General features: G+C 36.5%; 8 protein-coding genes across 8 annotated transcripts; 3 read left to right on the forward strand and 5 right to left on the reverse strand.

Moving 5' to 3' along the window:
* Positions 1-450: 450 nt before the first annotated feature.
* On the forward strand, positions 451-915 carry EIN_005620 (hypothetical protein; the record flags this gene model as incomplete). The annotated part of the gene is made up of 1 exon (XM_004260384.1): positions 451-915. One exon carries the CDS (start codon positions 451-453, stop codon positions 913-915), a length of 465 nt encoding a protein of 154 aa, XP_004260432.1.
* Positions 916-2204: 1289 nt separating this feature from the next.
* On the forward strand, positions 2205-4652 carry EIN_005630 (hypothetical protein; the record flags this gene model as incomplete). The annotated part of the gene is made up of 1 exon (XM_004260385.1): positions 2205-4652. One exon carries the CDS (start codon positions 2205-2207, stop codon positions 4650-4652), a length of 2448 nt encoding a protein of 815 aa, XP_004260433.1.
* Positions 4653-5074: 422 nt separating this feature from the next.
* EIN_005640 (hypothetical protein) lies at positions 5075-6976 on the reverse strand (the record flags this gene model as incomplete). Its single annotated transcript, XM_004260386.1, has 1 exon — positions 5075-6976. The coding sequence occupies one exon, from the start codon at positions 6974-6976 to the stop codon at positions 5075-5077; it is 1902 nt and encodes a 633-aa protein (XP_004260434.1).
* Positions 6977-9016: 2040 nt separating this feature from the next.
* On the reverse strand, positions 9017-9835 carry EIN_005650 (hypothetical protein; the record flags this gene model as incomplete). The annotated part of the gene is made up of 3 exons (XM_004260387.1): positions 9017-9572; positions 9630-9704; positions 9816-9835. 3 exons carry the CDS (start codon positions 9833-9835, stop codon positions 9017-9019), a joined length of 651 nt encoding a protein of 216 aa, XP_004260435.1.
* A 537-nt stretch (positions 9836-10372) lies between these two features.
* EIN_005660 (hypothetical protein) lies at positions 10373-10909 on the forward strand (the record flags this gene model as incomplete). The annotated part of the gene is made up of 1 exon (XM_004260388.1): positions 10373-10909. One exon carries the CDS (start codon positions 10373-10375, stop codon positions 10907-10909), a length of 537 nt encoding a protein of 178 aa, XP_004260436.1.
* An 84-nt stretch (positions 10910-10993) lies between these two features.
* Positions 10994-11650, reverse strand: EIN_005670 (hypothetical protein; the record flags this gene model as incomplete). Its single annotated transcript, XM_004260389.1, has 1 exon — positions 10994-11650. One exon carries the CDS (start codon positions 11648-11650, stop codon positions 10994-10996), a length of 657 nt encoding a protein of 218 aa, XP_004260437.1.
* A 77-nt stretch (positions 11651-11727) lies between these two features.
* On the reverse strand, positions 11728-12030 carry EIN_005680 (lupus la ribonucleoprotein, putative; the record flags this gene model as incomplete). Its single annotated transcript, XM_004260390.1, has 1 exon — positions 11728-12030. One exon carries the CDS (start codon positions 12028-12030, stop codon positions 11728-11730), a length of 303 nt encoding a protein of 100 aa, XP_004260438.1.
* Positions 12031-12409: 379 nt separating this feature from the next.
* Positions 12410-13119, reverse strand: EIN_005690 (DNA damage-inducible protein, putative; the record flags this gene model as incomplete). Its single annotated transcript, XM_004260391.1, has 2 exons — positions 12410-12718; positions 12868-13119. 2 exons carry the CDS (start codon positions 13117-13119, stop codon positions 12410-12412), a joined length of 561 nt encoding a protein of 186 aa, XP_004260439.1.
* Positions 13120-13323: the final 204 nt, after the last annotated feature.

Here is a 13323-nt window from a genome sequence, read left to right on the forward strand (position 1 = left end):
GTTTCACCCACTTTCCAAGTCCTCCCTTGGCGCGGATCCCCCCTGACCCCCCCGCAAGCGGGGGGAACCACATCCGCGTCCACACAGTACGGACAAGGAAAGTGGGCGACATGGGGACGCACAAACAGTGGCTGAAAAGTGGATTCCCTTCAAAAAACACTCGCGGCAAATATTTTATTTTGGTAAACGGGGTGAGGGTGGGAAAGGTCTGCCCCAGAACAACCAAATCACAAAACAATAATTCGTTTTTATTGATGATATTATAAATAAATATTAATTGCTGATTGTTTACATTTTGACTTGTGGAGACAGAAGACAGTTATGTTTTATGACCATGTCTTGTTTAATAACACCATAGTTATTTATTATAGCAATAATTAATATAACAATGTATAGTACTTTATACCATGATTATAACAACATTGCATTAATATAAGAACTTCAAAATCGATGCTATCTCGTGTGTCGCTGCACATCAACTTGTTCACAAAATACAACACAACACACAATCCACTCAGACTTCCTGGCGATGTTCTTGTGGTGTCGACTGCAAACATCCCATCGTGTGTGGTTGGTGGTATCATCTATGGCTATATCGGCGCTCTCTTCGACACCAACAAACGGACCATCGAGCGGTGGGTTTCTGCGCCACTTGGCACAACACTTCTCTTCACAACAACAACATTCATCCAAGACTTTCTCTTCAACGCGTCACTTGCAACACTGCCATCCCCTCTTACCACCTCACTCCCTCACAAATTCGCACTTCGCAGTGTAGCAGCCGCGTCTTCCGCAATCATCCCAAACTCGACACACAACACAAATGTCATTGCGTGGAACTCTCTCTTCCAAATTGGTTCCAATGCGGTCTTTGTCTTAATTGACCACTTCGTACGTTTTAATATCATTTCTTAAGAAAACAAACAAATACCAATCAATTGAAGTCAGTGCGTCTCCTGTGCGCCAAGCCACTGAGAAATCCGTTGCAATGCGTCTTCTTCCTCTCCATTCCCAAGTCGTGCGACTCGTAGATTCTTAGCTGTCAGCGGCTTCTTGTCTTCATCACATCTCTCCACATTCAACCCAGCACACACATCAGGTGGACGAATTCCATAGTACTCGGTTTTCTTTTGAGCTTCACCCAACACGTATTCAGCTTCTTGTTTTTCGCCTTCAACTTCCATTTCACTCAAATAAAGTTCTTTCTCACTTATTAGTAAATGTACTATATTATAGTATTTGGTATAGTTTCTTTTACTTTTTGATGTGTCACATGTTATTTGGCTGTCAAATCGGGACCTATGGTAATATTACTATTTCTATTTATTTTATGGTAAATTATAATAAGTGTATAATATCTCTGAAAGATTGTTTATGTTGGAATGAATCATTTTTTGAGTGCGGAAAACACAAGGAATGTGTGCTTGAAATAAAATGACAACCGACGAAATTCCAAAGGAACTTAAAGAAGCACTGGAGGGAGCTATAGCAGCCATCCTTGCGTCGTCCTTTGATGGGACCGTTTTAAGTTCCATTTCAAAAGAAAAACAGCTTAAAAGTTACTCAACAAACAACACGGTTTTAACGCCAAAGAAACTTTGCAACAAGCCGCCCGTACCACCAAAGTCCCCAAAGCGCCCAACAAGAAGAAGAGCAACTAAAAGAACAAAGTAAATCATTTCATTATTATATTTTTTAATAAAACAATAATATTATTATTAGTTTGAACAATACTATATATTACTATATAATAGTTATTATATAATTAAATGATTAAAAATGATGATTAATTATTTTTTTTATAATTTTAACTTTGACGTCCATAAAAGTCGTTGTTCTTGTTAATTATTATTTTTATAACTATTTTTTTATCATTCATGAACCAAGTTAATAAATATCTAGTTTTTTATCTATATATTTCAATTATATTTTATAAAAAATTATCAAACTATAAATTATAATAATTTATCTATATAAAACAATTAATAATTATAATTTTTTGATTTGAATTGATTTTAGTAATAATAAATTAGTTAATAATTTATTACTAACTATTCAATTCAAATACACAAATAATGAAATGAATTTAATTATTTGTCGAATTCCATTTGTTTCTATTTTTTTCTTTCAAAAGTCAAAAAGTTGGAACGAAACTTTATTTCTATTCCGCCACACTCCAAGAACAATAGGAAACACGTCATACAATGGCAACACAATTAGACAGTTATAGTTTAATGATAGTATCAAAATACTTTCAGTCGATCGCCGACTTTATCAACGCGACTCTCGTATGTAAGAAGTTCATAGCAACCATCGCGAAGTTTCACTTCAATCCGATTCCTCTGACCTCCCACACACGTTCTTATTTCACGCATCTTGAAACGCAGTACCTCTATTCCCCCACCGATATCAAATTTTATGACGGCTCTATATCTCGACACCTTGTCACCTACAAAACGCAGTTGACTGTATTTCCCGCACAAACTGCCTTTCCGACTTTCTACACGAAAGTGCTGTATAAAGAATACGACACCATTTCTGAGTCTTTTTGCCTTCCTCAAGGCATTCACGTCTTTTGTGGGTTTGAATATCCATACAACTCTGTGACTGCTCTCACAGTCTCATCAAGTGTCGTCGAACTTGCCGACGACTGCTTTTCCCGCTGTGAGAATTTGGTCCACATCACCCTCCCCGACACCCTCACCCGGGTCGGTGACCGATGTTTCAGTTTTGCAATGTCTCTCCAAGAAATCAGTCTTCCAACTAACTTGACACGCCTGAGCAAAGCATGTTTTAAGTTCTGCTCGGCACTGTCCGCTGTCACCATGTCGAGATATATCACTGAAATTCCAGAGAAGGCGTTTTACGCGTCACTGTGTATGAAACATTTTCAGATCCCCTTTGGCGTCACACGACTGTGTACTCAAAGTTTCTCGTTCTGCCAATTTGAGTCGATTGAAATTCCGCCGACGATCTCGATATTTGGAGATGAAGTCTTTTCGACGTGCGAGAAGGTGACGAGCATCGCATTCCCAGACTCTTTACAAGATATCGGCAACTGCACTCTCCAACACTGTAAAAGTCTGCTGAATGTCCATCTTCCACTGAGTTTAACACGATTAGGAAATTATGTGGTGCACGACTGTTTAAGTCTCAGTACAATGAACGTCCCAACAAGTGTGAAGGTCATTGGGACGTTTCCACTCTCGCGGTCGGTAGTGAAATATTTGAATTTACCGGAGGCCCTTGTCACAACGATTTTGAGTCAGACGGAGAACCTTGAAAAGAAGAGTTTGTGTTGCTTTCAATTAGAAAGCGTGAAGGTGCCGAGTCGAGTCTCCGAGTTGGTTGGGTCCTTCATCGACTGCGAACAATTAAAAGATGTGAGTCTTCCGACTACAATTATTAAATTGGATGAAAGCTTTAATGGATGTTCAGGACTTGTGTCTATTAGTGTGCCAACATCAGTGACGTTCATCGGGAAGAAGTGCTTTAAACGATGTGAGTCCCTTCAATGTGTCACTTTACACGCACCCTTACATCTATTGGATATTAAGTGCTTTAAATTCTGTTACTCACTAAAAGAGATTGAATTACCGAAGTCGATCACATTACTGAAAGATGGATGCTTTGCCGAGTGTGTGAAATTGCATAAAGTGGTTGGTGAGGGGGTTGTTGAGTTGACGAGGAAAACGTTTGAGAATTGTAAAAAGTTGCAAACCCTGTGTTTACAAGTGCCGTTGCGACTGAATGAGATGGAGAAGTGCTTTAAACAATGCAGCTCGATGACGTCATTTTCCTTTGGAGAGGAGAAAAATAAGAAGAAGTGTCATTTAGTGTCACAAACTTCATTTCAGTGTGAAGCGATGTTTGAGATGTGTTATTCATTACAACGTGTGACACTGCCAAAGATGATTAAAATGATACCGAAACGGATGTTTAAAGACTGCGTCTCGTTATTTGAGATAGACATTCCCCACTCTGTGACAATGATTTCAGAAGAATGTTTCATGAACTGTCACATGTTGTCTAATTTCCATATTCCAACATCAATTCTTTACTTTGGCGAAAGATGCTTTAAAGGCGTTGGACTCACACAAATCGTTTTGAATGAGTCCACACACGTTGTTTTGGAGAAAAAGTGTTTTGAAGGGAATGCCGTGCAAAGGTTCAAGATCCCGGCAGTAAAAAGTTTTGATGGATGTCTGAAGAATAACGCGAAATTACTTGCACTGACCCTCCCACAGTCAATACAAAAGTTCGCTAATGTCTTCGACGGATGCTCGGAACTCACGGAAATTGTCTTTGAGAACGATGTCACATCTTTTGGGTCGTTGCAATTTACTCAATGCACACAAGTCAAACACATTGCGCTCCCCAAAACACTGAAAACCCTCCAAACGTATTTCTTCTCGGGGCTGCAATGTCTTATGGAAATGAAGATTCCTAGTGGGGTATCAGTCATTCCAGCTTATTGTTTTGCAAATTGCTCGGCACTGACGGAAGTGAAGACCCATAGAGGAATCACCGAAATATGCCAATTCGCATTTTTGAATTGCGTGTCTCTGCCATCTCTACTTGTAAGCTCGTCAGTGACTATATCAAGTCTTTCATTCGCAAATTCTTCTGCAAATTTGATATTCTTTAATTGATTGGAATGCCATGAGAAGGCGGAATAACAGTAAGGTGGGGTGTGGTCAACAGTGAAAAGTCTCATCTATTGTCTGGTTGACGCGGTGTATTTGAAATTCATTGTTATTTAATAGATATTGGTTGCAGTGGAATCATTACATATTTGCTGTTTTCAAAATTAACTGGTGGACACTTGGACCAACAACAAAACTTAAATGCGACTTGAACTATTCAAATTAATTCATTTGTTAGTATCTGATGAGGATTAATTTAAAAAATCTTTTGAATTATTTGTGTCACGAAAATATACTAAACCGAGAAAAAATTATAATACATTTTTTGTAATATAATTCTTGTGAGTGGAAATAAACAAATAACATCAATAATTTGATTATTTTACATCAATAATAATTGTATAGTAAAATAATTAATAAAAATAAAATCAACTCAAATACGACAACAATTCACACGCCAGTTCGGAAACATCATTCTCCCCCTCAATAAAAGAAGTGGTGTACTCTAGAGCTTTTTGTGTTGCTTCTTCGCTGATCATTTTGTCAGTTGCAACGATTTTAATAAACTCCAACGCCTTTTTCACAACGCTTTTATCTTGTGTGATTTGGCAAAAGTGCTTGACAATTGAATCCGACCACCCCAAGTCAAAAACCAATTCCTTCGTTTCACTCTTCATTACATCAGTGAAAAACTCTAACACCAAAACCCCCACTTTCAGATCTTGATTTTCAAGCTCGTTATAAATGAGCGTCAAAAAAGAGATGTTTTCCTTGAAGCTTGTCTTCGCGAACATTTTCAAAAATTCAATTTTGGGAACGCCCTTAAAAACCGTGTTCACCATCGAGAAGAATTCGTCAGTGTTCTTAATATTGGACAGCCAAACCTCCGTCACATAAATTTTGTTTCGCACGAAAATCTCTGCAATCTTGACAACCTCATATCCTTTACAGATCGCGTCAAACAAAATCTTTTCAACCATTTTCACATCGTTACTTAATTGTTGGTCATCTTCGTTTTCAAGAACGTGTGAGTAATCAAAAATCCACGGACTTTCTTTCTTCGCCATGTTCTCAAAAACAGAAATATATTTTAACAATACGTCAAACATAATGAAGTATTGCCCCTCCTTCACATTCTTCACCATACGGTCTGGTATTCCTTTTACATACTTTTTAGAAAGTGCGGCGAGAAACAGCCACTCTATGCTTTCGCAATCGTTTCTTTCCAATATTCCATTCACAACCTTTGTCTCCTCAACATCATAAAACACCAGGAGCACTCGATAGCATGCCAGTACAGTCTTTCTATCGTCTATTAGTCTCTTTGTTAAGATCTCGAAAGCATACCTGAATATATGGAGGTGTGAGAGGACAAGGAACAACTCGTTGTCAATAGCGCAGTTTGTGATGATGTTGAAGATCCTGTCGAACTTCGAGGTTGGCAAGGGAGACTCCTCGAAGAGTAGTATCAAATTCTTCAAACACCCCGTGTTTTTTATCGCCTTTACGCCCTCTCTTTCCGCACTTAAAATCTCGAAGAACGTGAGTGACAACTCAATCTTCGAAATCTCCCGACTTTCTGAGATGATTGATCCCACCTGTGACGTAACGACAGGACTGATAAGCGTTTCAAAAAATGGGAAGTCGTCGCCTTTTTTCAGGGACTCTGACGCATAATGCTTTTGAAGGAGTTTCGCAAAAATTCCGATAACATACGTTTGCCCAACACCCCTTTGAGAGAGCTTCTTTGCAAGTTCCAAAACACACTTCTGTGCGTCGACCCCTTCCTCCATCACACTGTAGTACACAGCTAACGCGTTGTCATTGTTTGGGAGCGTAAGTAACTTCCCAACAAGAGACTCAACGACTGATGGATCTGGAAATACATTTTTGTGTGATAAAACATTAAATAGAATGTCCACAGAAGAAAGGTACTGAGGTGTTACAAACGGGGTAATAAAACTGATAAGGACTTCGGCATTTACTTTAGTAAAACGAGTCACTTTAATAATAACACGAATGCACGCCGATATTAAAATTGGGTCGGATTGTTCGGCCACCATTGGTAAAAAAGTGTCGTAAAAGATCGACTCTAAAAATGCGATTGCCGTGTCTCTGTTGCACACCAAAACTTCAATTAACTGCAAAGTTTCATGCGGACATGTCGGAAAATATGCCAGAATGGAGGAAAACACGCCGACTGCAACAAAATCCATGACCGTCTGCGCTGAAGTCATCAATTGAGTTATCTGGCGCAGTTTGGATGGGACGTCTTTTGAAGTTTCTTGGATTTCGGTGAATATATTAAGTGCTTGCTGGAGATTTGTCATCGAGAGTTTATTCAGTTCGTTCCACTTTTTTTTAATAACTCATTCTTTTGAATTATTAATTAATATTATTATTAATTAATGAACTCTAGTTTATTTATTAATATTTATTAAATATATTTAATAGATATTTAATAATATATTTTAAATTACTTATACTCATATATAATATAGATAAACAATTATGATTCAATAATTTGTTATTATAAATATGTTATTTAACTATTCGAAAACTGAAATAATTTTGTGTTGTATCAGTTTGAGAGTACTCTAAAAATTAAAAAAACAATTTATAAACACTTTAAATATTCTTTAAGAGAAAGGACGGACATGGGGACGAAGGACGGGAATATAGGCCGAAGGACGTCCTTTGTGGTTTAAGGACGTCCTCCCGCTATAAAGGACGTCCTCCCTGTGTATATGGTGTCCTTTCTATTATTTTCGTGTCCGCGGCATTTTTTATTCATTATCGAAACTATATAACGAAGTATATTTTTATTATAATTTTATTATTAAAAATATAATTATTTCCAAAAATAAATTAATTCAAAGACAAATGTTAAACAACAAGTAATTTTGTTATAAATTAATGGTTTTTATAAAAAATGCATATTTAATTAGTTTTTCAAAGAAAACTGAATGGTAAAATGAAAAAAAAATGGTAATTTTTTATAAACCAATAATATATAACAAAATTACTTGTTAAATAGTTTTTGTCTTTGATTAAATTTATTTTTGGAAATAATTATATTTTTTGATTGTATATTTATAATAAAAATATACTTCGTTATATAGTTTCGATAATGAATAAAAAATGCCGCGGACACGAAAATAATAGAAAGGACACCATATACACAGGGAGGACGTCCTTTATAGCGGGAGGACGTCCTTAAACCACAAAGGACGTCCTTCGGCCTATATTCCCGTCCTTCGTCCCCATGTCCGTCCTTTCTCTTTAATTCATCACGATAATTAATTAAAAAAATATAGTAAAATTTAATTATAAAATATAGTTCAAGTTTTTGATTTGATCTTTATAGTTTCAAATTAAAAAAATAAAACAAACAAGAGAAGTTACATTTTTTAATTATTAAAAGTAAATAAAATAAATACAAAAAGTATATTAGTTGTTAATCTTAATAACTTCACTTTGATATTTTGTTCTATTTTGTTGAACCTAACATGAAGAAGTGAACTTATAAATAATTAAATGTTAATTATTTTGTTATTATGTAAAAACATTTCAGAAGTTTCCCGACTTTTTCCGCAGATTGCACCAGAAAAAATCATCTCCGAAAAAAATCACGTTCAAGTCATTCAACCGTTTTGGTTTTCTTTTTTTTATTTTCGGGGTTTCCTTGTTTTTGTGTTGTGATGACCAGAAAAAAAAAAGAAATGAGAAGTAACGAAACCAAAACTGTTTTTGAGTTTTGTTTTTGCACACACCCCAAAATCAAAAAAATGTAATTCTTTTCTAGTTTTTATATTAATATATTGTATTCGTATTTTTGTTGAAGTTGTAAAAAAATTAAACCTTCGTTTTCGGGTTTTGGTATTTTTATCGATATAAATTATATATTTATAATAAATAAAACTATAAATTTAACAGTTTAACCAAACTGTTGTTTTTTTCTGTAAGAAAAAATTATTTATAGAATAAAATAATACAAAAATTTCAAAACCATTTTCCATGGAATTCCAATTTCGGTGTTTCTTTTTTTCTTTTTATATTTTTTTGGAAATAAAAAACTAAACATATTAACAAAATAATAATAAAAAATAATTCATTGTTAGTTGGGAACTTTTGATATTTTAAAAATTTTAGCAACTGAAATTATGTCAATCAACCAAAAAGTTACCAAAAAATACATATATTATAAAATACCATACATAAACTATTATTACTGGTTAAACAAAAAAATAAAACTGGAGTGAATTTTGCAATTATGACTCGAGTATGAATTGTGATAAAATAATAACACAATACAAATAAAATGTTGTGAATAAAAATGGCTATAAAGAAATCAATACACCGCGGGACAATCAGTCGAATTTCTGAATCCAGTACTGGAGCGTGCTAGGGGAGAGATCGCAGAATGTCTCGGGGTAGTTTTTTTGTAGAAACCGAGTTGCTTTTGTCAGTCCAATTTCCCTTGCTTTCTTGACGGCTTCTTTCTTGTGTTGGACGGTCCATTTCTTCTTTGTTCGCGGGATCTTTGGAAGTGTTGGCTTATAGAAAGAGGGCGAAGGACTTTGGATAATAACAGTCTTGGGGATTGGGCTTTGACCGATCGTGAGGAAATCGGCGAATGCTTTCACTTCGTAATACGCCTTGTTGGCGGGCTTGAACACACTCATCTGAGTCATTTTTTTGAGGCTGCCAGTTAAAAGTTCTTTCATAAGTCGACCGAGGTACGGAACTCCTTTTTGGGGTTGGAATTTCCATTTTTTTTTCCTTCCCAAATTTTTGTTCATTCCGTCATCTACCCGATCTCTGACCGGAGTGAGAGGTCTCTTTTTTTTTAAAGTATCCGGTTTATCGAAATTCTTAGAATTTCCTTTTCTTTCTCTTTTTTTTGCGGGTTTGCGGTCACTTTTACTAATTATTTAACTATTAAGTATTGTTTATTTACTACTAACATATAGTATTTCAAACATCCTTTTCAGAACGAAAATTTTGGTATTTGATTCAAATTTGGGACAGTTTTCGTTAGTTCGGTTTACTATTGCTCTTTATTATTTGAGTTATTATTAATTATAGTTAATAAACAAAATAACGACTGTTAAACCAAAAGTGCAATCAATGGTGAAAAAAAGATTAACAAAGTCATTGATTAGAGACCTTTGAAAAAAGGTCCACATTTCTCTTTTTTTTTCACAATTTTTTTGTGAAATATTTCTTCTTGCTTTTTTAACATTTACTGTACTATATAATATTGTTAAAAATAACTAAATTGTAGTACTTCAAATTAAGACACAAGAAGTCCGTACAAAGGAGATTGGCGGATTTTTGAAGTCGAAAACGAAAAAAGTTTGGGCGAGAGAAAAGCAAAACGAAGCATACTTGATAAGTAAAAAAATGGTTAAAATATAGTAAAATAATAGTATGTCAGTATCAAAAACGGAGAAACGAGATTGAGAAAGTGAGAGATTTAGTGGAAAGTGAAAGCATAAGAGGCGCGAATAAAGACAAACCAGACATCTTGGAGCAACATGCATTGCTTCCTTCCCTCATTGTGTTTTTACCCACTCTCCTTTTTAGTCATCGTTTGTCATTTTTATGTTTTTACAACTCACAACAATTGTGATTTCTGTGCTACTCAACTCTCCATGTCTTGAGGTTCTCAGTTCTTTAACGAATAGGCCACAGGAATCATTTACGCACTTATATTCGGCAGGATGACGGGGTACTACTCCGTGGCAGTAGGAATGCTTTTTGTGATCGCTGGGTTCTTTGGACTGTTTGCGTCGGGATGGCGAGGATACACGTCGTCCCTTCTCTTTGCTGCCGTCATCACATTAGCTAGCATAGCAGCGGTCGGGTTGAATGTTGTTGGGTTATTGTTACCACAGTACACCTTCTTGTTAGACGAAAAGGAAGACGCGCTCGACCTCTTTGGGTTCAGCCTCGAGCCAAGCAACATATGGTTTGGGGTGGGCATGTTCTATCTGACAATCGTCTACATCCCCCTTGTGAGTATTGCAATTTGCAACGCGTGCACAATCAGCAAAGTGATTGAACGCAACCAAAGAAGAATCAAAAAGATGGAGGATAAAAAGAAGAGAAAGGACGGCTTCTTTGTGTACAGGGGAAACACTCTCAAAAACAGAATTAGACCCGAGGAATTTGGGAAAATCAGAGAAGAACTTAACAAGGCTGTACACGCAGCACAGCCTTGCTCGCCAGTCAAAGACGTCAAAATTGAGGTGGAGTAAAAGCAAATTGATTGTAATTGTTTTAAAGCTTTCTCCTCAGAAGACTACAAACACAATAATAACAAACAACAGAAAAAATATCAATCAGTCGTTTCTTGGCTTTCTTTTGAAAGTTCTTGACTTCGACTTCGTTGGGATTGAGAATGTGGCGATTTTATTACTGTCCTCCTCAGTGCATTCTTGAACGACAACTCCCATTCCATGGAATTTCAAACCAGCGAGTGCTTCTTTGACTTTTTCAAGATCTTCGTTCTTTTTCAATGCCAAAAATGCATTTTTTGTGGTTTGTACCTTCTCAGTTTTCTCCTCAGCTTTTTCCTCTTTCTTTTCGTCGGCTTTTTCTTCGACCATTTCGACTGGTTTTTGTTCCTCGACTTTCTCAGTTGCGACCTTTTCTTCTGTTTTGGTTGGAACTGCTGTGCACAAGTTCCTCTCTGATGCACTTCTTTCGACGAAGTACTTCACGACATTATCTCTCAGGATTTGATTGTTTTTCACTGCGTTTTTGAAGTCTTTATTAATGGTCTTGTCGGAGATGACAAGTTTCAAGTTTATGTGATCCGGTTTCTTTTTGTTGTTGCTCTTGTTTTTCGATTTCTCGCTTCTTGGCTTTGCGACAATTTCGTTCTCTCCAAACTTCAATTTCGCAGCCAAAAACTTCTCCATCTCTTCTTTTGTTTCAAATTCGACAAACACGGTCGTATTGAATGTGTTGACTTCCTTCAATCTGTTGTAGTTCATTTTAATGCACTCGACCTTGGCAACCGCATTAATGAACTCCAAGATTTGTTCACGAGTCGTCTTCTCTTCAAACCCTTTCACAAACAACGATCTCTCGTAACTTCCGCTTCCGTTGGAATCGGTTTCACGCGCTTAATGCTCTTCTTGTCTTCAGACAAAACAAGTGTTTTGGACGTCTCTACGGCTTTCACAATCTCCTCCGCTGACGTCGTGAGTTCCTTCACCTTCACAAATCCCAAAAGGGTATCAATCGGGACAAACCCGTTTTGGGTTTCAATAACGCCCAACAAAAACTTATCCTGAATGATGTTCAAGTCACAGAAGTAGTATTCTATCTGCACCAAAAGAGCCGACATTCCTCCTTTATGTTTCGCGTTCATCTTTTTATTTCCGAAAACCCTCGATAACCCTATTTTTGGATAAAGTGAAAAAACACGGCTGATTCGTCCATTTAAAAGACATTTCTTATTTGTTTATTACTAATACTATAACAACAATACCATATGAATTCATTTGTTTTCTTACTCATTAAAGGTTCTACCAGTCATAATAAATTAATCAAACTTGAGGTTTGGTAAAACTATTAATATAATTCTTTTTATTTTCTATTGTAATTAAAACTCTAATCGATTTGTAGACTCAAGTTGATTAGAGTTCAAAAGGTCTGCGAAAAAGTTTATCTAAATCCTTTCAAAAGTCCTGTCGACCTTTTTTGATTGACTAGACAAGTCGCAACATGTAACATATAATAATTAGGCATCAGTGAAGCTTTCTAAGAGCTTCAGACAAATTTCCTCCAGTGATATCGAGCATGTTGAGAGCATCATCATCACTTAACCCCTCCATGATCAATTGTTGGACCATCAAGTCCGGGTACCTTAACAGTGTCGGTGTTGGTAGAACGGGTCGTTCTGGTTTCAAAAACTTGTGTTGAGACGCCACAAACTCTCCCTCGAATGGGTTGATGTGGAATGGCTTATGCAAAATGTAGTCCACTTCAGTGTTTGTCAAAAATGGGACTTCTTCCCCCTTCACTCTCAAACAGTTCTTTGAAAAGTCGATGCAACACTTCTAGTTAATCCGATGGCTATTTAACTCTTTTTCATTAGTAAAATTTATAATTTGTACATTTAAACTTCCAGACATCAAGAAATGTCACCACTTCAAATGATGTCTTCGAGAGACGTGAAACGTCGAACTAAAAATCACAAACAAACGCCAAGCGATCTGAGTGTATTTGTTCCAATGAGGAGATGGTCAAGTGGGGAGTCCTCTGATAAAACGTTGAGCGACGTGACGCAGTACGTTGTGCCGATGATGAGGGGTACGATATATATAGTCCCCACTGAAGACGCTTGCCCCATTCCTTGGTACATCTTTTTCCTTTGATAGTCGATTTGGTTGAGTAAGTTACACTCCCTTGCTGTTTTCATAGAAAGAACCGACTCCTGTGCGCCAGAGTCAATCATCGCCGGAATTGTGACTCCGTTGATTTTGAGAGAGACAAAGACCAAATCGCCCGGGATAAGCAGTTCTGGGTGTTCTTGTGCGCATTGGTTCAATTGGTTGTTTATTGTCTCGTTTCTGATTTGTTCCTGGATTTTCTTTTGTTGCTCCTCATGTTCATTTTCCTAATTTTATAAGTTCATTTCCCTTTTTTGTGATTCAAGTGA

This window comes from Entamoeba invadens (assembly GCF_000330505.1).
Source record: "Entamoeba invadens IP1 unplaced genomic scaffold scaff_1105074725937, whole genome shotgun sequence".
NCBI lineage: Eukaryota > Evosea > Mastigamoebida > Endamoebidae > Entamoeba > Entamoeba invadens.